The following is a 20,337-nucleotide window of genomic DNA, read 5'->3' as shown; positions in this document are numbered from 1 at the left end:
CGAGGCGCGGCTATCGCACCGCACGGACATGCGCGCACGCGCACCTACACAGAGTCAGCAAGCACTGCACCCCTTCCGCGTGTACAAATGCCCGCCTGTGCGCTTATGTACCTGTATATATGTGTGTGTGCGTGTGTCTCGTTCTCTCGCACCGCTGGGCCGCCTCTCACTGCTTCTGCCACACAAAGTGCACGTGAGGAACGCGAAGAGACGATCAAAACGTCAGGACAAGCGGCACGGGAATAGTCGTGGGGGCAGACAGACAGAGAGAGAGAGAGGTGGGCGGCAGGAAAGGAGCGGGGGGGGTGGGGGAGGTGTAAGCGGTGTGAGCCCTCACAACGAACAGAAAACCCCGCGGCTGCTGTCGACGACGGGAGACTCGCCGACATGCTTCTGCATCTCCTTGTTTCCCTTTTGTGTGTGTGTATGTGTGTGTGTGCGTGGCGCGCAGCTGCAAGAGGACGTCCGCCACAGCTACACCGCACATCATCCACCTTCCATCTCTGTTCCTCACTTCCTTTGCTCGCCCGTGTCCCTTTGGGCGTTCGTCGCCGTCGTTCTCAGCGAACAGATACACCTTGTGAAAGACAGCCGTGACACGCGCAACACGATCGAGGCACACCACCACACCCACACCCAAAGATACAGACAGACAGCCATGTGCGTGTGTGTGAGGGAGAGAGGGGAATCGGAGAGGGAGAGACGCACGTGCAAAACTGCCGCCGACAACCATCACATCGCCATTAACCTCCTCGACCCCTCCGCTCCATCAATCGGAATCGGCAAAGAACGCAGCGACATCCACCTCCTCCGCGTCCGCCTCTCCTATTCCGTTCACGTCATCAGTCGCGTGCGCGGCGAACGCCTCATCTACTCCCGTGATCACGGCAACGTTCATGAAGTTGCTCTCCGGCATGTCGGCACCATCCGGCCGCGGTGGTGACGGCGTCGAAACCCCTTTCGGATTCACCGGGTCGGCGTCCGCCACGGTGTTGCCGCCGCCATCGTCATCGCTGCCGAACATGGCCGGCGCGCCCGTTACGTGCTGGTCCACTGCGTTGTCGAGCAAGCCGGTGTCCATGCGAAGCGCACAATCGCCGAACAACCCATCCTCGTCCATGCTCTCTCCTCTCGGCGCGCGCGTGCGTCCGCCGCTTTCGCCGTCGTCCTTGTTGGCACGCTTGCGCGTGTTATCGACAGTCGCCAAACACGAGGAAAGGCCAGCGGATTCCCCGACTCGCTCATTCTCGTGTTGCCGCAGCAGTGCGGCGTACTGCTCGTTGAAGCGAAAGAATACGTCTGCCTTGTTCTCCAGCGACGGAACAAAGTTCTGAACGCTGGGGTACGGCAGATCGGGTGGTGCGGGCCGCAGTGAGCAGCAGTAGGTGCAGCAAACCGTTCCTTGACCGAGCCGCGGGTTGAGAGTGACGCGGATCGTGTTCCTGGAGTCACAGACAGGGCAGTCGAACGTGCGCAGTGCGTGAATGCCGTGCGTGTTGGCGTTCTGGTGATAGCGGCGGGCATCGTAGCTGTGCTCCTTGCTCTTTCTACTGCTGCTGCTGCTCTTGCTGCCCCCCGTCTCGCCGCGTGCTTTTCGACTGGCAAAGTTGCCACGCCGCGGCTGGGCCGCGTTTCTTGTGTCTGACATGTTAGCAGTCGCCCGGTGCCGGCGTCGGTGGGTGGGACAGCAGACTTCAATCAGCACTTGTATCTACACAGGCGCGCGTTTGGAGAGGGGAGAGGGATAGAGCGGCAAAGGAGTCCAGAGGACGAGAGGGAGGGGGGAGACGCCGAAGTGACGGGCGGAGAACCCAAGACTGAGTCCTTTGTCCTGAACTGCGTCTTCGAAGCAGCGGGCGTGCGCTGGCGGGGGAGAAGGGAGGCAGACAGGCGTCTCCACATTTCAAGCGCCCCTCTTCCGCTGCGCCCCCCCTCAAGACTCTCAAGGACGAGCCCATAAGACGCGTAGGATGTTTGATACAGGTGGTGCCGCGGAGTGACGGGCCATGACTCAAGGGACAAGGCAGTCTTGCAGATGCGCACCGTACCCCATTCCCCTCCGTGTGCACGTTCGATCACTGGGTTACGCCAACGGACGACTGGGAAACAATGAACACACATCCACACACACACACACACACACACGAGACTGAGAGGGAGATGCATGCAGTATCGTACAACCGAAGGAAAAAGGCGACGTGTTCAGCGGCGACCATAAACGTACCACAGGAGGAGGTCGTAGGGACAGCAAAGGAAGCAGCGCAGAGACGTGCACACACACACCGAGGCGCGCGCACAAATGTGGGCGCACAGCTTCACTCCACCGTCTCCCACGTTCCTGGTTTCGCCCACTCGACTTTGCATTGCCTCAAACTGATGGATCACACCGTACACACACGCACATACACAGCGAGGCACCGCAACAGCAGCAGCTGAGAAGCAGCGGTAAGCAACCACGCCCAAACACAACGGGATCGTCTCCCCTTCTTCAAGGATGCGAAGCATACAAAAACCAAACAAACGGAGGGTCCACACGAGGGCGCCCTGTACCTTACACACGCAGCATCGGCATCAATAACCGTAGCAGCAGCGAGCCTTCTCACTGAAACAGCTGGTCGTACTCGTCATCCTCATCCTCGGCGCTGTGTACCTCTTGACGAGGAGCAAAGTAGTGGGCTGCTGCTCCTTCCGCCTCGCCCTCGTAGTCGTCGCGGAGGTCGACGGCACACGAGGCGGTCGGCGCCGTGGCGAAACCCGGCCACGTTGGCATAGTCAGCTTGCGCTGCAGCTCACCTAGAGACCTCACGTGCTGCGAATGCGAGCTCCCTGACGCGGTTGCAGCGGCGGCAGCAGAGGAGCCGAGCCGAGCCCAGCCCGCCACGGCTGCGTCCCCTGGAGAGTACGCCCCCTTTTCCATGCTGCTGTGACTTCCACCAAGGTCGGCGTTGGGCGCGCCAACGCTCAGCTTCGCCTCGCGACCCATCTCTACCTGCTGCAGGTCGGCGTGATCGCGCTGAATGAGCGCCTCGTGGAAGCGGAAAAACACGTCCACTGGCTTCTCGAGGCGCAGCACATTCCACCGTTTCGTCCCGCCCGTTCCGCACACGCGGCACCGCACCGTGGCATCGCTAGTCGCGCGAAAAATTCTGACGACAATGGAAGCCTTCGTATCACACAGCGGGCAGTCAAAGCGGGTGGGGATCTTGTACTTGCTCTCCTTCTTGACTGGCCCGTTGTTGGACTTCTTGCGCTTGCCACCCATTGCTTAACGAGGGATGTGGGCGCGTGCGCGTGTGGGCGTGGAAGTGTGGAGAGAAAGAGGAAAGGGCGGGAGAGACAGCGCGGCGTGCTCGTCTTGTACGGTGCCGTGATGAAACAGACACGCGCACGCGCTGTAGAATCCGGCACTGACACACACCGACAAGAGCAACGGCAGCAACCTTGACTGCTCGGCGGAAGCGGACGGAGAGGTGAGAGCCCCCTGAGCCAATGAAAGACGAATGTGCGTTTATGCAAGGGTGGGGAGGTGGAGAAGCAGGGGGGGGGGGAAGATCGGCACAGCATCTTTGCAGGTCCCTATACATGAACGTCAGACGACCCCTCATGAGCGGTGAACGTATCTACTCAGCGCCTGCTCTGAACAGCTGCAGTTATCGGCGCTGGCTCACGGCATGCGTTTTCCTCTTTTTTTTTTCTCTCTGCTCACTGTACAGCCGTTTTACGACGGTGAGCACGCGCATCGGCGTTGCGATCAGCCCTCTTTGTTCGTGGCTTGCTTGCGTGCCATCCGCGGCGTACATACTCCCTATTTCCCTTCCTCGTCTCTTTGTCCGTGGATTACGCTGGACTCTTCGGATTAGCATGCACACTTAAAAGACTCAGAGACCGCTCAAGCAGGCGCTCCGTTACAGATCGGCTCGCGAACACGTCCTTCGATCGATGTCGTCCTCGAAGCTCGAAGGAAAGAAACACACAAAGTCTGCCGTTACTTCGGTTCCAGGGCTGCGATGTGTGTGCGTGCGTGCGTGAGAGGGGACGAGAAGACAGAAAGTCTCGGGGAAGCTGACGTGCTTATCAGCATGTATGTATATGTACGCATGTGTGTGTGTGTGTGTGTTTGCCGGTTGGGTGGAGACCGGGCGAAGATCACAACCGTCTCCTCCGCTTCACCACCCTTTCCCTCCTCTCTCTTCAGCTTCTCAAGAGCACCGTCCTTCGCGCCAGAGGAAACGGCTGCACCCTCTCACCGGAGCCATCGCGCCCTCAAGCCACTGCCCACCGCCGCTGGCATCGCCCTGGCTGTGCTAGAGACAACGCTGCGGTCTCGCTTCCTCCCTGGGGATGCCTCCATCTGGCTTGAATCCGCGCCCCTACTGGGGGTCATGATGGCCGCTGCTGTGGAGCGGCCTTTGCTCGCGGCAGCAGTAGCTTTCGCCTTTGCTGCGGCCGCTGTGGCGGCAGACTCCAGAACTGAGGCCCACCGACGCTGTAGCTGATGCTGGGATTGTACGAGAAACTGACCGGCTTGAGCCACCCACCACTCGGCAGAGCCAACCTCCTCAGCGGCTGCTGTGGCATCGGCACTGGTTGCTGAGGTCGCCGCGCCGGCGGACGGCGCTTCCGCAAATCGGAAGAAGCCTCGCTCATACGACACCGGAAGCGTTCGCAAAAGTGACCGAGACAGCCGCTTGTACAGCGCCATCTCGCCGTCCTCCTGCTTGCCGCTCGACCCTGTCTTGCTCAGCAGCAGGTGCACGTGGCCGGGCCGCATCGCGCGCGCCGTGCGCCCGGCGCGATGCACGTACTGCGACACAGCTTCAGGCGGGTGGTACATAATGACATGGCCCACGTTCGGGATGTCGATGCCGCGCATAAGAGCGTCTGAGGCTACGACGCAGGAGGCTTCGGCGCCAGATTCCGTGTCGTCCGCGCCAGCCGTCCGCTCCAGCAGCGCGCGGCGTCGCTCTGCCTCGCTGGAAAGAGTGGTGAACTCGACGACAGACGAGACTCCGGCAGCGGCGAGGAAGTGACTCATGACACGCGCCTCCTCTGCGGTGGCGCAGAAGATGAGGATGCCGGTGCCTGCCCTGTCCTCCACGTTCGGGTACGACGATGATGCAGAGGCGATGGTGGCGTCCTGCGCTGCAACTATACGAGGAAGGTCCGCCTCTCTGTGAGCACGATCGTCACCATTATAGACAGCCATTCCGGCCGCAAGCCGTCGCGCGGCAGCCGAAGCACGCTTCCGTGCAGCTGTGGCCGCAATGCGGCTCCGCAAGGCGTGCACCAACTTGAGCAGGACTGCTGGCCGGTATGTGTCCTCCACAAAGATAATGTGCTCCTGCAGCGTGGGCGGGAGTGCGAACTGGGTGCGCAGCACCGCGCCACCATCTGCTGCCGCGCCTGCCCCCGAATTTGCCTGCTGCGACGACGCCATCCCTTCCTCCTTGCGTTCCTCGCCGTTGCTGTCGAGGACGTAGTAGCTGCAGTTGCGCAGTTTCACGTTGGAGATGCGTGCGATGCGTGACGAGAGCGTTGCAGAGCAGAGAACCTTGTGTAAGATGGGGCCACCGCGAGCCAAGAAGGCATTCGCAGAGGCGCCACCGAGGCTGCCCAACCGCTGGAGCGGGGCTGGCGATATCATGGCTGCTGCCACGGAAGACTCACTAGAAGAAGCGAAGTTCGAAGACATGACGCATGCAAGAAGCGCACACATGCGCTCTTGCTGCCTTAGCTGGCGTCGTTGCTGCTGCTGCACCTCAAACTCGTACCGCGCGTTCACCTTCTGCACATGCGAGGCGAAGCTACCGACCAACACCTGGTCCGCCTCGTCAATCACCAACAAGCGCAGACTTGCCAGGCGCAGACCACGCGTGTGGTCAAGGTGATGAAGAAGTCGCTGCGGCGTGGAAACAATCACGTCGACGTTGGAGAAGTACCGTACGGTGGTGTTCCTCGTACGGTGTTGCTGACGCGTGGCGAAGCAGTGACCGTCGTCACCGCCGTCCGCTTCGTCGCCGTCTACCATGTCGGCGTCTTCCTCACTTTCGCCAGCACTATCGCATCCATCCGCGGAATGCTGCTCGGAGCCGCCAAAACGAGGCAGCACGACTCGCCGTACCAGCTCGCGGGCCTCTGCTGCCTCCACATCTGTCGATGTGCCCCTTGCTGCATCCACGGCCTCGGCACAGATGCACGCAACTTTGATCGAGCTTGGACGCGTCAGGCGCTGCAGCTCGCGGTACACTTGCTGCCCCAGCGCTTGCGTTGGCACGAGAATCAAGCAGCGCAGCGCGTTATCATCAACGCCTTTCTTCAACTCCGTGAGGAGGCGTACTAATGGGATCAAGTAGCAAAGTGTTTTACCGCTCCCGGTGGGGGCGGTGAGGCTGACATCGTTCGGCACACCGCTCATGAGTGCTCGCATGATGGTCGGGATGACGGCCTGCTGAACCGGCAAAGGCTTCGGGTAGCTCAGAACGCGCTGCAGCGGCTCGCTGAGCCACTTGGCAGGCCCGATGCAGTCATCCCACGTCGCGAGAGAGGACATTGCAGTCGCCGGCGATCTGTGCCCCCGTGTCCCCCCTCCCTCGCCGAAGGGACTCTTCGTTCACTTCTAGCGTTTGCTTTATGTGAGCAACCGACGGGCGCGCTACGCCTTCGTCACCGGGTTGCGTATGATGTGCCACGCTCCTGTGGGCACACGAAGGGAAAGAAGGAGCGCTGCCCGGTGGAATGTGTGTGTGCGTGTGCTCTGCGTATGTGTGGGTGATTGTGCGTGTCGAATGTGAGCGGAGACACCCACGTGTGTTCGTATGTCCCGTGTGCGGCTGATGAAGCCCCATACAGAGAGAAAGAGAGAGAGAAAAGGGTAGAGAAGGACCTTTGAGTTACAAGTGGACGAGCCGCACGGCCACCCCACTTCTCGCACGACTTCCCGTGATGGTCGACACCAACGCGCATGTGTCCGTCTTCTCTAGCAACCTCGAACACACAACGACAGACACATGCACACGTACGAACACACACACACACACACACACACACACACACACACAGACGGAACACAAAAGAAAAGAGCGCCGATGCACCACAGAGAGGCGGCGGAGGGCGGGAGAGCCGCAGAGAGTGGCAGCAGTACCTTTTCGGTTCGCCCGCACTTCTGGTAAGTGTGTCGGCGACTCCGTCTTCCCTGGTGTTTCGTCTTTAGGCAGCGCATGCGCACAAGAGTGCCAGATCGCATGAATGCCTCTGTGAAGTACGTGGTGAAGGAGAAGAAAACAAGCCAAGCAACAACAAGACACACACAGAGCTGAGCATAAGAGGCACGCCCGCTCATGCGTATCCTTGATGGTGGAGGAGGGCCAAGGACGGTGTACATGAGCATAAGTGCGTGCGCCCCCGTGCGTGAGCTTGTGAGCGAGGACAGGGGCGGGGGAAGGTACGTATAGCGGACGGAGAAGCACGGGGTGTCCACATTTGGACTGTTGTGCTAAGAGACAGCGGAGGAGGCGAGGGAGGGGGGAGGTGCCTTATCGCGCTACAGCGAGCTTTCGGAGGTCCCTTGCCACTGTTCACCCCGCTTCGCTGCATCCTTTGCTTCGTGTCACGTTGCGGCGTAGGCGTATTCGCCTTCGCTGATCTTTTCGTACACGTGTAAGTTCTGCTTCCTTGCGAGTTCGAGGAGGTGCGCACGAGTTCGCACATTCTCTGCCGTGTTCGTCCGCCCCGCGCACAACCGCTTTACGGCCATGAAGTGCATTCGTTCATCCACCGAGCGCACCTTCGCGGCGATCGTCGACGCCGTTCCGAATTGGTTGTACAAATCGGATTCGAAGAACTTCGCCATGAGGGCCCGTTGGGTGATGACAGCTTCGCTGAGTACGTCATGGGTGGTGAGGAGGGCCGCGATGGATGCCTTGACTCGTTTCTTGTAGGAGGTTTGCAGACCTCCATTGAGGCCCCCATCCGTGCTTCCCGCAACGACTGCCCCGTCGTCGATTGGGCCGGCGGCTCCCGACGGCTTTCTTCCGCTGTCGCCAGTGCTTGTCGAGGACGACGCCGCTGCCGCTTCTGCGGTTGCAGCCGGTGTGAGAGCCCTTGTATGCGACGTTGTCGCCACACACCCATCGCGCAGCATGAGCCCCTGGAAGAAGATTCCCTGGATCGGCAAAGCACGCGTCGCGGAGGGCATCCGCAGCTCCTCTTGAGTTGTGTAGTCCTTGAAGAACTCGCAGATCTTGTCACGACCAGCGCACAATTTGGACAACCGGTAGTTAAGCAGCTGCGATTCGAGGCGGTCCTCAATCGTAAATGGCGATCCCGGGCTGGCACAGATTGCCTGCATCGCTGCAAAGGCCTCCACGTCCGAGCTCAGCAGAGGCAGGAGTCGGTACATGAAGTGCGGCTGGTGAATCTGCAAGAACGTTTTGTAGTTGGGAACGATGATGTCCTTCGGCAGTCGAGGAAGTCTTGGGTCTTGGCCGGGTGTGTGCGTCATGAGCGCCAAGCGGCGGTTGCGATATCCAATGAAGAAGTCCTCAATAAGATTTTCGTGGAACACGGCGCCGTTCATCTGCAACACCCGCACCGGGAACTTGCGCCGGTTGGGGTATCGCACAATCGTCGCGTAGGAGTCTCTCTGCATCCGTGTGTGCGTGCTTATGGGAGTATGGACAGCCACGGTGTGTGAGAGAGGCGTGTGTCGGGGAGAGACACAAAACACACAGAGGTTCCCTTGTCCGTCGAATATGTTTGTGTGCACACCTTTCCCAATCCGAGTCAAGCCCTCTTGCCTGTCGTGTCGGACGTGAGGCAGTTAAAGCAGTGATGCTTGGCACACACACACGCACACACACACACACACATTCACATGCTTGTGTGAGCGCAGGCGCTGACGAGCCACACAGCACACACGTGCGATGGGGCGGTGACGGTAGGAGGAGGGGGGATGGGAAGGGGAAGAGGAAGGGGTGGCGAGCTGAGCTTCGTTGAAGCGGTCGTACTGATAGTGGCACACAAAGAAAGCCAGCTGCAACACGAGAGGAGTAGAGCCAAGCGAAGCAAAGGAGCGAGTAGGTGTCTGTGCGGGCCGTGCGCATCGCACTCGTATCAGCGCGTGCACCGATAGCGCGCCTCTGCATGCACTTCACATGAACAAGAGAGGCTGAGGGGGCGGGGCAAGGAAACCAGCAAAGCAAAGGCGAATGCAGCGTATCGACTTGCTCGTCGAGCGCTCGACTTCTCATCGCTTCACAGTACACATCCACACACACAGACAGACAGCGCCCTCGCATGCTCCTTGCGTGAGAGGGTGCTGATAGTGGTGGTCGACATACAGGGGCTCTACACATACACATCGCTGACGACTGCCGGGCCAGGGGAAGGCTGTGCAGATCAGCAGCCGCTGCGGGTGCGAGAGAGGTCATGGCTGCAACGCCAGCTCCACATGGCCATGCACCTAAGCAGAAGCAGTAAGCGAGCGAGCAAAACAGTGGCAGCGAAAGCGTGTGCCCACCCGTCACCATGAGCTCTCTGTGTCTCTCAACACTGGCCGCATTCGCCACTCGCGTTCTCTGTGTACATGTACGTGTATGTATGTATGTGTGTGTGTGTGTGAATGGATGGATGGATGCGCATGCGTGCACCGTAAAACGTGGCGAGGGCCACGGGCAGGGTTGGCTGCGCCTGCTTGCATTGTTTCTTTAGTCTCGTTGGTGCATTCCTTGCCGTGATGGGGATACCACAAGAACACGATCAGCCGTCGAGACGGACACGACGAAACTCTATTGAACGAGGGGGTGAGGTGAAGAAGAGCGAGGAGGGAGAGAGAGACACCTTCATCGGCCGGCGGGTGCGTCTCGCTCTCGCTCTGTGTGTGTGCGTTTGTGTGGAGATACATTGCTGAACAGCAAGAATAACTGCGTCTACTTCGTCGTGCATTACTTTGACACGCTATCGTAGCTGCGCAGCGTTGGAAGCAAGCTCTGCCGGATACCACTGCTACGGAAGATCTGTTGGTGCAGCAAGGCGAGGCTGATTGCGCGCGGCTGCTGCAGGAACCGTCGCTGCTGACGACGCTTCGCGATCCACTTCTGATAGGTGGCCTTCTGGTCTGCGGTAAGATCCTGCCACGACTGTGCGCGGCGGTCGGTGCGCAAGGACGACGACGCAGCTCTGTCGAGGTCAACAACATCCGGCGTATTCACGTCCATCTTGAGGAGCTCTCTCACAAGCATGCCCGGATACACGCCGCATGGGAGACGCAGACGTAGCTGCAGCACACTGCCGTGGTGCCGCGGTAGCCACGATGGCGCCGGTGGCGCTCGACGGCGGAGAGCCAGCTGGTGCTTCGTCTCTGATCTAGACGTCAACGAGTTCCCGGCGGACGACGGCGCTTGCAGCAGCTGCGAGGTGCCGGTCCAGCGCCGCTGATGGCGGTACCCGGCGGCCGTCCTGGCCGCTGCTGTTATCAAAGGGTCGGTATCTCTAGTCCGGCTGCCTCTCTGCGAGGCCTCGATGCCGGCTGGCGCCGCTTGAGGCACGCTCGCTTGTGTCGCCGTGTCACCTTGGGATCCGTCCTCCACCTCCTCTTTCTCCAACGACACGCCTGACTCCACATTTAGCAGCTGCGGCACACCACGCCCGTTCACCGAGGTGAGCGCGTCAGAAGGCGACGGAAATATCCACGCCGGCTCCGCGTCGGCGGCGAAGCTTGCGCTCGCCAGCTGCACAGCATCGAGTGCTCGAACTTGTGCTTGGGTAGTCATTCCCCATCTCTGGTACGGGTCACCAACTACTCCCTTCAGGAATCGCCACTGCATCGTGTCGGCGGTTGGCCGCACTAGCACATGGCGATACGAGGCGCCGATGGTGAGGCCGAGCGGGTTGCCGCCGCCAGCGCGTAAGTCGGGCCTCAGATCCACTGCATTCAATCCGACATCCGCCTGCAGGCTGGCATCACTGGCCCCAAAGCGGCCCCCTTGACCTTCACCATACAATGGGAGCGCGTCCGTGCTCAGCGTGCGAGAGCCCAGCTCTTCCTCCATCAGCGCAAAGGTGGAGGTGAGATTGTAGTACGGAGACAGAGGCGCGCCGCTGAGGGGCCCGCCTTCCGCCGCCACCCTGGCCCTCGCTGGTTCCCCTCCGTCGCGCGCGAGCGGTGACGGCTTGAAGCAGCGCCACTGTCGCGACTCGGGATCGAACGGAAGCCCGTATCGCTGCAACGCCACCACATACAAGTCCTCCGTGTGGTTCTGTGGAAGGCGGATGCCGGCGCCAGGCAGCGGCAGAACCAAATCCCACACCGAAAACGCTCCGCGCTCGATCTCGCCGCGGGAGGCGTGGACCAACGGCGAGATCATCGCTGCATCTCCTTCACTACTGTCGTGCAAGGCCGCGGCCGTGACCCCGCCGGCCCTCACGAGGTCGCCGGGAAGAAGCGTGAACGTGCCGTAGCGTTGAAACCTCTGGTTGACAATGTCGTTCCACACGAAGCTCAAAAATTCTTGAATGAGCATCGCACACGCGCGCGGACCAATTACACGCAGAAATGCCTCTGCGCAGGGATCATCGTCACCACCAGCACCAGCAACACCGGCAGAGGTATCCCTATTCAGACGGGCCGCTCTGCCGGATGCGCGTGGTTGGCCTCGCTCACAGCGTTGCCCAGACGCTGTTGCCAAGGCGCCCCATCCAGGGTCGCTGCTGCCGAGGCCCTGGCCACACAGGCCATCGTCACCGTCGAGGCCTTCATCGCCCCCGAGCAAGGCGGACGCCTGAAGCGCGTTGTAGAGCACGCGTTGCATGGGCGTTCCGTTTTCGGCGACGGAGCGGCGCGTACCGTAACGCGGGAAATCTGGCAGGCGAAGCCCACCGTATCCGTGCAGAGCCTGCACGCGGGGGAACGCTTGCCCAGTGCGCTGCCGCTCCGCCTCCATTGCGGCATCGAGGTAGAACTGCTGCACCAGAATGTGTGCCGCCGCCTTGTACTCACCCTTCAGCAAGTGGAGCCCAGGGTGCATGTTCATGCGAGTGTAGGTGGCGAAGCGCTGTGGCCCGTAGTAGTTGATGAAACCCTTGGATGCGACGGACGCTACGGCAGGGGCAACCAGAGGAAGGTGCTTGTCTGGAATGCGCCGCAAGTTGAGAAGGTAGTCGTACCCCATGCAGTCACCGGCACGCAGGTCGTGCCGCGCGCTCTCTGCCTCCATGTCGGTGCAGAGGTACTCGAAGAGCTTCTCCGGCGCCAGCCCTAGTGCTGCGGTGGCCGCCGCCTCCTTCTTTTCGGCCGTCTTCCGTTTCGTCTTCTTGCCACCCTTTTTCCGCTTCCGCTTTCCTGACGCAGTGGTGCCACCATCTTCATCATGATCCTGGTTAGCCGCGGAATCGCCTGGCGCGAGGCGGCGGTTCAGTAAGGCGAGGTGCTCGTGGACACGTGGAGGCAGAGACTGCCACGACTGACCGAGTGCGTCTGCCGCGTCGACGCGATCGTGGTAAATAACCTTCATCTCAGAGAGCCGGTAATAGTTCTCTTTCCAAAACTGGCGCTCATCGTCTGTGACGAGCGTGGAGCTGTCAGCGGCAAACGTGAGCGTCTGCGAGCGCGAATGACGGCTGCACGATGTGGGATCGCCGAGCTTGTCTCCTACAGCAGAGGTGCAAGGGGCGCTGTGGCCGGTGAGTCGCTGATGAGCACTTGGCGCACGCACGGCGCGAAACGACAGGTTTTTTGGAAGCGACGACCCTCCCACCTGGTTATTCTGGTCCCCGCTGCTACCTGTTGTCGCAAGAGTAGCAGAAGCCGTGGAGAAGGGCAGCGACCTGTCGGTGAAGTAGCTTCCAGACTCGTCTTGCAGCGCTGCCGCCAGCGCCTCAACGTGAGCGAGACAGCTGCCGCGAATGCGAATTCGCTGAAACGAGTGTGTACCGTTTTCCAGCGTTCCGGCGTGGGAGACAACGATTTTCGGCTCGTAGAGCACCGGAACAATCTTATCTCGAGTTTGCACTGCACAACTGCTGGAGCTGGGCTTGGCCTCGCTCTCCTCCACCTGAATCGCCATGGCGTCGAGAACACACAGCCGCTGCATCTCCATCTGCTCTTGCTGCATCTCCGTCAAGGTGGAGACAATGTCCTCGACGACCATGTTGTGTGGTAGGCCTTTGCGCTCCAGCGTGCACTCTACAACCACAAAATCGGCCGAGATCGGCAGGTACATTTTGCGCGCTTTCCTTGCGACGTCCGCTGCCGCGAAAGTTGCGGCATTGCCGAGACTCAGAGTACGGGATACGTTCGCAGTCTCTACGACGGGTCCGGCAGACTCCTCGGCGTCCCTGGCAGCCTCCAGCTTCTTCAGCTCCGAGATGTACGCTTCGTTGCCCTCCCACTCCTGCTGACGGCTGATGGAGACATAGAGGTAGTCGAGGTCACCATGAACGTGGAGGTCCTTGACGAGGTGGCCCCACGCTCGCCAGACGGAGCGTACAGAGGCACGCATGCGATCGACAGAGGGATTCTCATCTGAGTCCTCCGCGCTAAACACCACGCCAGTTACCGTGGATACCTTGGTCACCACTTTTCGTATCCACGGAATTCGAACTTCACCATTATCGCGCGATGAATCGTAAATGTTGTAAAGATCGCGCTCTTTCTCTCCTGATGCGGCCAGAAGCAGTGTGGTGGATGTTGGTGTGGGCTCGTGCTGCTTCATCATGGCCTTGCCGATAAACGAGCGCAGCGCACGGACGCCGTTTGGCCCGATTGTCTTCTCAAGCTGGAATAGCTCAGAGGAGAAGTAGATTTCCACCTCCACATGTGGCAGCCGATGCGACGGCGACGACGCCTGAGAAGGGGCCACAAACTTGGCGAGGTGAAACGGGAAATCCGCCATGAGCTCCTCGCTCGCGACAATCCCACCGGCGACCCATAAGGAGTAGGAGATGTCTCCTTCAGCCGCTGGGACAGTGAAGGCGCCGCTATTGAATGCCTGCACTTCGGCTGTGTCTCTGCGACCAAACAGTGTCACTGCCATTTCAACTGGCTCAAGCAGATGCGATGATGATGACAGACTCTTGTAGCTCCGCGCGCTGGACTCGGCCACTTCGCTCATTAGTCGATTCACAACTGACCCCTGGTGCTCCTTTGACAATAGTGTCCCACTTTGACGCCGGCCCTTGAGCTCCGAGAGCACACTCTCCATGATGAGTTGCAGAGCCGAGGCCAGAGTTCTCAGGATCAGCGCTTTTGTCGTCCTGAAAGCGTCTTGCTCTTGCGTTATTTTTGGAGACACAGCTCGTGCGCTGCTGATGGCGCTGCTGTGACTAAGAGCCACTTCGTTCTTCGCCCTCACCGCACCACTTTCAAGGTCGACATTGTCATCTTCATCCCAAACTTCACGGATCACATAGTCATCTGGGGAGCCTTTCAGATACGCTTGAAAGCCTGGCACACTTGGTTTCGTAAAGCGACTGATGTGACATTTGCGCTCCGGGGCGAGACCATTGCGCTGCCGCTGTGCGATGTGAAGCTCGTGATAAATGCCCTGATTATACCGCTCGTGCGCTACGCGAAGAATGCTACGAGACTCTGGCGTGTCGAACTTGCTCTGCGCATCCTCAACGCTGAGACCCAGAATAAGACGCCGCAATGTCCATTTCGAGCGATTCATGTTATATATGTGCTTACCATGTATGTGGGAAATGACAAGCAGAAATGCTGCTGTTTCTACTACAGTTCTATGCTGCGCATACACCAGTTTATCTCAAAAGGCAAGAAGCGCTGCGCGTAGCTTTCTGGGGCTGGTCAGAAAGACAGTGTATTGCTGATGCCCTTCGCCGTTGAGATTAGAAACAAAACAAAGAAAAACAGAGATGCGAGACAGGCTCGGCGGGAGTTGCGCGCCGAACACCTCACTTCCTCTGTTAACCGAGGGAAAAAAGAAGTACTGCGTTGACAAGAGAAAGGCAGGGAAGAGCGTGAGGTCAGAGTGAAGGAAAATCAGTAGATATTGGATTGGCTTCCGCCGGAGCGCCATTTGTCGTCGCACAGGCTGCCAGGGCTTCGCATCATGTAGATGGAATGACAGCAAACCAGCAGGCGGTGGAGCTGCATACTGAACTCGTTCAGAGACGGAAGGAGCACCAACGAACTTTTCTCTTGACAGTCTCGTGGCATTTTCATGTGATGCAGGCGGTTCTGTAGTTCCAAGTGATGGGCTGCATACAGATGGGCGCTTTTGAGTGTGACAACACGGTAAACCGTGCATAAGAATCAAGATAAACAAACGAAAAGAAACAACAGCAACAGTTGTGGTTGATGGTAAAGGGCTAGAGAGCACGGCAAAGGGCATGTTGCATTTTTTTTTCGTGTGACAGAATCACGGCCTCGTAGCCTGGCGGGTATCACTGAAGCCGTAGACGTCACTGTAATGAACTCCGATTCGGCTTACAGTATCGTTGAGCCCCATTTCCTTAAAGAAAAAGTCCTTCATTTTGCCGTCTGGCCCCACCAGATAAATGGCGCTGCTGTGATCGAACTGATAAGTGTCGTCAATTCGTGGTGCCGCAACACCGGCCGCCTCGCGAGCGTCGCGCTCCTCATCAGTTTCATCCACAGACGAGTAGTAAACTCTCCAAGCGCGTGCAGCCGCCTCTACCTCCTCCCGTGTCCCACAAAGTCCGCGAACGCGCGGATCGTATTTGCACACAAACTGCTCGACGACATCTGGCTTGTCGCGAATAAAATCAATACTAAGGAAAACGGCCTGGAGATTCTTTTCTTCTGCAGCCAGCTTTGAGTCGGAGCCGTATTCCGCATCGCAGGCTTTCATCACTTCGGAGATAAACCTTAGCGTGTTGGGGCAAATCTCAGAACACTTGGAAAAGCCAAAATACAGCAGTGTCCACTTGTTCTGGAAGAGTTCGTCACTGGTTATGTACTTCCCGGTTCGGCTCTCCCGCAATCGAAACGGCCCACCAAGCTGTGTTTTTGGCTTTAGGGATACAGACTGCATTGACTGAAAGTCCGGGGCGAGCTCTGGCTTATCCAGTTTACGGTTTTCATACCAGTTCATGACACAGACGGAAATCGGAAAGACAGAGGCACCGAGCACAAGCCCCCAAAACTCTGCCTTGGATCGTGGCTGATACTTCCATCGCGTGGAGAGCGGCCCTTCTGTGGATAGTGAGCGCAGAAACAAGCGGTGTGATACCTTTCCAAGTGATCGCATTTTTTTTTCGGTTCAGCGAAGCTTGGTTTAATCGCTTGGTGTTGGTACAAACGCCAGCGAACTTGACGCGGGAGCCTTCGCGCGGAAAAAAAAGGCAAAGCGAAATGAGGGAATGATGAAATACGCTGAGCAATATGTAGAGGGTGAACGGATGACGATCATTAGCGCCGGAGGCCTGACCTTCACAAGCAGCAAAGAGGAACCACACTTCATGGAGAAGGAAGGAGCTTGCATCCACACATTCCCTCTTTCGGATGATGCTTCTGAGTGAGCGTCATAGGAGCGTTGCAGACGTTAGTGCCGTTTGGAAAGCGGTAAGTGACTGCTCCCGCTCACAGTTTCAAAAGTGCATATGCATTCTGATTGCTTATACACAGAACAGCGGCTACTAGGGTAGGCCCCTCGACAATCTATTTCCGGAGCGCAGTTTGAGGAGACACAAACATTACCTCAATGACACCGTCCATCACCTCTTCCCGAAGCACTACTGACAAAATATGAGGAGGGTCTCCGGGGAGCATGAAACACGAGCAAGCCCACGCCTGCTTAGTGTTACCCTGCAGCGAGACCATCAGACGGTACTTTGGTGCAGTGTAAACGGACGCCGGTTCCACGTTTGGCAAGAGCGATAGGTTTTCTAGCTTGACGCTGTCAAGGCAGATGTCGTACATCTGCAGCCTTGTCGAGAGCCCCAAGCCGAGGGCCTTCAACACAGCTTCCTTTAAGGTCCAGAAAAGCGCAAAGAGAGACGGCCGCTGCTTGCGCTGTACCGCTTCTACTCGTGCAAGCTCTTGCTTTGACAAGCATAGCGAAAATGGTGCGCTGTCTTGAGGATGTACAGCGGCCACGTCAACTCCGAGAGGAGCGGCCATTGAGTGGGCACAGCACACCCACTCGGCCACGTGTGTGACACTGTAATTTCCGTCTCGGTACGGTGCCGTGAGTGGCTTTCCGTATGCTGAGGTGAGAAGACGTACGTCTCTCTTGCAAAACTGACGCTTGGCTTGCGTGTTTCCACAATCGATTAGCTCGCAGAGGAGGAGATGCCTGGCCAGGAGGCGTGCTTTGTTTTCTGGACTCGGATGCATTGAACCTTGGCGCGTGGCGGAAACCCGCGCCGACTCGATCGCGCGGCGAACAGAATCTTCTCTGTGCAGCTGCTCGACCGCGCTGCTGAATTGTTCCGGTGATGGTTGCCAGGTGCCGGCGTTTGCGACGAGGAGTTTCGTCATGTTTTCTTGCAGGCTTGGTGCGTGGGGTGGGTTTGTGGCCAGGTGATGGTTGGGCTTGGGTGGGGCGTGCAGTGGTTTGGCCGGGGGGGTTCGGGGTTCGCGGGCCCGCCCCCTTTTGGGGCTTGGCGGGCCCGGCCACACCCCCGTCGGCGCAGGAGGCGGGCGCGCGCCCTCGTCGGCCAGGGGAGGGGCAGGCATACAGAAGCAGGTGGTTTTCGTTTTGGGCGTGCCCATTCTTGCGCGAGTTGAAATTCACTGTGCTCGGCTTTCCGAAGGCCCAGCCGCGTGGTAGCCGCGGACGCATCCACCACAGCAATCCGCCGACCCGGTCATCTGAGGGCGCGGCCCCCGCCTCAAACCCCACTCGCCCCCCCCCCCTGCGTCGCCAGCCGCCCCGCAGTCGCTCCTATGATCCCGGCTGTCGCCCGCCGCATCCCCCTTCAGGGGGGCATTTGGGCTTCACGAAGGTAGAAATGGGTGCCCGGGAGTTGGATTCGTTTGGGCCACGGTGGCACTCCGCCTATGATGTGAACTGTAAAAGCACGTTCATTCTTGCTATTCGCACCGACGAAACGCCGTCCAGGACCTGGTAGCCGACATCGGCTACGATACATCGCTCTGACCTCCCCCCATATCGCGGGTATCTGACCCCGCGATGCCACACTCTGACGTGTCCCCTGTCATCGAGAAGGAGGGGGGCTGCGAGGTCACGTTGAACGCAGCGGGTTTCTAGTTTGCTAGGCCGAAACGTGCTGGGCTATACCAAATAAAAAACACAGCAGAAAGGAAGCATTCACGAAAGAAACACAATAACGCGTGGGCACCCAGCACTCAAGGGCGCCGAGGTGCTCTCAGTGCGGCTCCGCGTAGTGGACGGCGGGGTGCTCGAGTGGGCGGCCAAGGTCGTGGAGGCGCTGAGCCCACAGGCGCCACAACAGCGCGCAAAACTTGAGCGTGTCGAGGCTGGGGGGTAACTCGCAGACGAGGTTGAACTCGTGCTTTTGCACAACGTCAATGCAGGGCGCTTCTTGCACTGCGCCGGCGCCGCCCTTCTCGGCCTCCGCGGCTGACCTTTTTGGCCTCTTCACGCCGACGTTGTGAAGGTGTAAGAATTGCAGCACCGTGCTGAGCTGCACCGTGAACACCTGCAGGGCCGTCGGGGCCACAACGCCGTTTGGGATGCCCTGTATGAAGGGCGTGGCCGTTCCATTCTGCTCCAGAAAGATGGAGGGTAGAAGGGATGCCACGTCCGTGAAGAGAATACGCTCTTTTATGTACTCAACCTCATCCTCGGCACCTCTAAGGCCTGCGGAGCTGGTTGCGCCGGCATCCGATTCCGCGGCCGCGGCGGCCGCCGGCGCGGCCTCTGGTGCGCAGGAGCAAAAATACAAGCCGCAGTTTGTGGCAAAAAGGGAGCCGAAACGCAGCTTGCCGCCGCTAACTATAAAACACTGACAGCTTACCATCACGGTGCTCGACTCCTCCGCCGGGTTCACCTCAAGCTGGCGGGAGAAGGCGTTGAGGAAGTCTGCCTGACGCATCTTCAGGAGGTTGTTGGTGGCATAGTCCACCACGTGTCTCCACGCACGCCCGAACCAGCTACCCTTCTTGGAGTGAGACGCACCGCTACTGCTGTTCTCTTTCATCGCCTCACCATTGGGGTTCAACCGGTCAGCTGCCAGCATGAGTAGCGCCTCGAAGACGCCGTCGGTCGAGTCGCTCGGGTGCGGCGCCGTGCGGTACGTCAGTGCGGCGGCACGGCTAAAGCCACTCGGGCCCTGCGGCGCATCCTTGGCCGCCGAAGTTGGTGTAGGTGGCATCACCGGCGTGTTCCCACTTGAGAAGAGAGGCATGGTGCGGAAAGCACCTCTTTTAGCATATATATATATATGTATTACACGTATGCGTTCACACTTGCCGCATCGGCGGGTTGACACTTGCAAGCAGCGGAAAAGCGAAAAGCGGCAACCACTTAAGCGCCGGCAGGTTCCAGAGACGCTAGTGCAAAGCAGAAGGGAAGCCCCGAAGCAGGGGTACGAGCGAAAAGTAGCGAGCGCTGGAAGAAAAGAGGGTTTGTGGGAGAGGCTGGCACGTTACGATGCTAACGTTTCTTCCACGCAGCAGACGGGCACTACGATGCGCGCAGCGGACACCTGCTTATTGAACCACGTGTGCTCATTGCGTTTCTGTGTCCATGCAACAGGGAGGCCACCAGTGAGGAGGGAGGGGGGGGCGCGACCAGAGAGTCGGCTTTCATCATGACGCCTACCTTTCTCCAGATGCGTAGCGGGGCTTCTCCTCCCTTGCTCTCCTTTACAGGAGCAATGTAGATCCATCATCTACATCGACAGCACCAACGTTCGCAGCGACCTTGAGTAGCACGCAAAAACGCTCCTTGAAAGCAACCAAGGGTCTCGACATCGAGGGATGCAGCGGCCGAAACGAAAACTCGGAGAGCTTCGACTCTTCCGCAGCACTCCTCCACCAGCAACGCAAGAACATGATGCTTGAGGAATAAGTCTTTTTCGTTTATCTTTGCGTAGCACATCCGTACGGATGCACAGGGAGGGAGAGGGGGGGGGGTGTGGAACAGCCCTCCGCAAGCAAGAAAGCCTGACGAGATACGAAACCGAAACCAAAACCAAAACACCTGCGGGAGACACCTCTTGCGCTGCCTCACGCTCTCCCTACCGGCTCCTCACACTTGTCATCACGCTGATGGACCCCCCCCCCTCTCCTCCCGCTCTACACCCACGTGCGCAGGCGGCGTATACAGGGATGCGTGAGCCGACACGACCGGCCCCCCCCCCCCCCCCGTTCGGGGGGGGGGGGGGGGGGAGGGGGGGGGGGGATCCATCAGCGTGATGACAAGTGTGAGG

General features: G+C 59.1%; 8 protein-coding genes across 8 annotated transcripts; all 8 read right to left on the bottom strand.

Moving 5' to 3' along the window:
• Positions 1–769: 769 nt before the first annotated feature.
• Positions 770–1,648, bottom strand: LDBPK_200900 (hypothetical protein, conserved; the record flags this gene model as incomplete). Its single annotated transcript, XM_003860382.1, has 1 exon — positions 770–1,648. One exon carries the CDS (start codon positions 1,646–1,648, stop codon positions 770–772), a length of 879 nt encoding a protein of 292 aa, XP_003860430.1.
• A 951-nt stretch (positions 1,649–2,599) lies between these two features.
• LDBPK_200890 (hypothetical protein, conserved) lies at positions 2,600–3,262 on the bottom strand (the record flags this gene model as incomplete). The annotated part of the gene is made up of 1 exon (XM_003860381.1): positions 2,600–3,262. The coding sequence occupies one exon, from the start codon at positions 3,260–3,262 to the stop codon at positions 2,600–2,602; it is 663 nt and encodes a 220-aa protein (XP_003860429.1).
• Positions 3,263–4,243: 981 nt separating this feature from the next.
• LDBPK_200880 (ATP-dependent RNA helicase, putative) lies at positions 4,244–6,550 on the bottom strand (the record flags this gene model as incomplete). Its single annotated transcript, XM_003860380.1, has 1 exon — positions 4,244–6,550. The coding sequence occupies one exon, from the start codon at positions 6,548–6,550 to the stop codon at positions 4,244–4,246; it is 2,307 nt and encodes a 768-aa protein (XP_003860428.1).
• A 1,056-nt stretch (positions 6,551–7,606) lies between these two features.
• LDBPK_200870 (hypothetical protein, conserved) lies at positions 7,607–8,647 on the bottom strand (the record flags this gene model as incomplete). The annotated part of the gene is made up of 1 exon (XM_003860379.1): positions 7,607–8,647. The coding sequence occupies one exon, from the start codon at positions 8,645–8,647 to the stop codon at positions 7,607–7,609; it is 1,041 nt and encodes a 346-aa protein (XP_003860427.1).
• Positions 8,648–9,941: 1,294 nt separating this feature from the next.
• On the bottom strand, positions 9,942–14,666 carry LDBPK_200860 (hypothetical protein, conserved; the record flags this gene model as incomplete). Its single annotated transcript, XM_003860378.1, has 1 exon — positions 9,942–14,666. The coding sequence occupies one exon, from the start codon at positions 14,664–14,666 to the stop codon at positions 9,942–9,944; it is 4,725 nt and encodes a 1,574-aa protein (XP_003860426.1).
• A 708-nt stretch (positions 14,667–15,374) lies between these two features.
• Positions 15,375–16,070, bottom strand: LDBPK_200850 (cytochrome c oxidase assembly factor-like protein; the record flags this gene model as incomplete). The annotated part of the gene is made up of 1 exon (XM_003860377.1): positions 15,375–16,070. One exon carries the CDS (start codon positions 16,068–16,070, stop codon positions 15,375–15,377), a length of 696 nt encoding a protein of 231 aa, XP_003860425.1.
• Positions 16,071–16,636: 566 nt separating this feature from the next.
• On the bottom strand, positions 16,637–17,458 carry LDBPK_200840 (phosphopantetheinyl transferase-like protein; the record flags this gene model as incomplete). The annotated part of the gene is made up of 1 exon (XM_003860376.1): positions 16,637–17,458. One exon carries the CDS (start codon positions 17,456–17,458, stop codon positions 16,637–16,639), a length of 822 nt encoding a protein of 273 aa, XP_003860424.1.
• An 851-nt stretch (positions 17,459–18,309) lies between these two features.
• On the bottom strand, positions 18,310–19,311 carry LDBPK_200830 (hypothetical protein, conserved; the record flags this gene model as incomplete). The annotated part of the gene is made up of 1 exon (XM_003860375.1): positions 18,310–19,311. The coding sequence occupies one exon, from the start codon at positions 19,309–19,311 to the stop codon at positions 18,310–18,312; it is 1,002 nt and encodes a 333-aa protein (XP_003860423.1).
• Positions 19,312–20,337: the final 1,026 nt, after the last annotated feature.

Source organism: Leishmania donovani, chromosome 20, assembly GCF_000227135.1.
Source record: "Leishmania donovani BPK282A1 complete genome, chromosome 20".
Taxonomy (NCBI): domain Eukaryota; phylum Euglenozoa; class Kinetoplastea; order Trypanosomatida; family Trypanosomatidae; genus Leishmania; species Leishmania donovani.
Note: the sequence above shows the minus strand (reverse complement) of the source record. Positions and strands in the feature narration are given on the sequence as shown.